General features: G+C 52.0%; 1 protein-coding gene across 1 annotated transcript in view; it reads left to right on the top strand.

Annotated features, from left to right (window-relative positions):
• Nucleotides 1-246, top strand: part of LOC119592411 (MAM and LDL-receptor class A domain-containing protein 1-like) — a 5,825-nt gene extending 5,579 nt beyond the window's left edge. The window contains exon 8 of the mRNA XM_037941232.1: nucleotides 86-246. Within this exon, the coding sequence (XP_037797160.1) occupies nucleotides 86-246 (161 nt within the window). The remainder of the gene's footprint in view (nucleotides 1-85) is intronic.
• Nucleotides 247-252: the final 6 nt, after the last annotated feature.

Here is a 252-nt window from a genome sequence, read left to right as displayed (position 1 = left end):
CATTTTTATAAAGATAAAACGTAGCTTAATTTCCAATGGCAGCACTTATTCGTGATTTGTTGCCTTACGATCTTCCTCTCGCCAGGAGAGACCTCGACAGCGTGCCAGCTCAAGATGTGGTACTGGATGTCGGGGAAGGAACCGGGGTCTCTCCACGTCCTCCTCGAGCCCGCCGAAGGAGGAGAGTCAGCTCAACTCTCGATGTTCGAGGGGGATCATGGCGACATGTGGAATCTAGTGCGTTGACCTCAC

The sequence above is a fragment of the Penaeus monodon genome, chromosome 30, assembly GCF_015228065.2.
Source record: "Penaeus monodon isolate SGIC_2016 chromosome 30, NSTDA_Pmon_1, whole genome shotgun sequence".
Classification (NCBI taxonomy): domain Eukaryota; kingdom Metazoa; phylum Arthropoda; class Malacostraca; order Decapoda; family Penaeidae; genus Penaeus; species Penaeus monodon.
The sequence above is the reverse complement of the archived record's forward strand: the minus strand, read 5'-3'. Positions and strand labels throughout refer to the sequence as shown.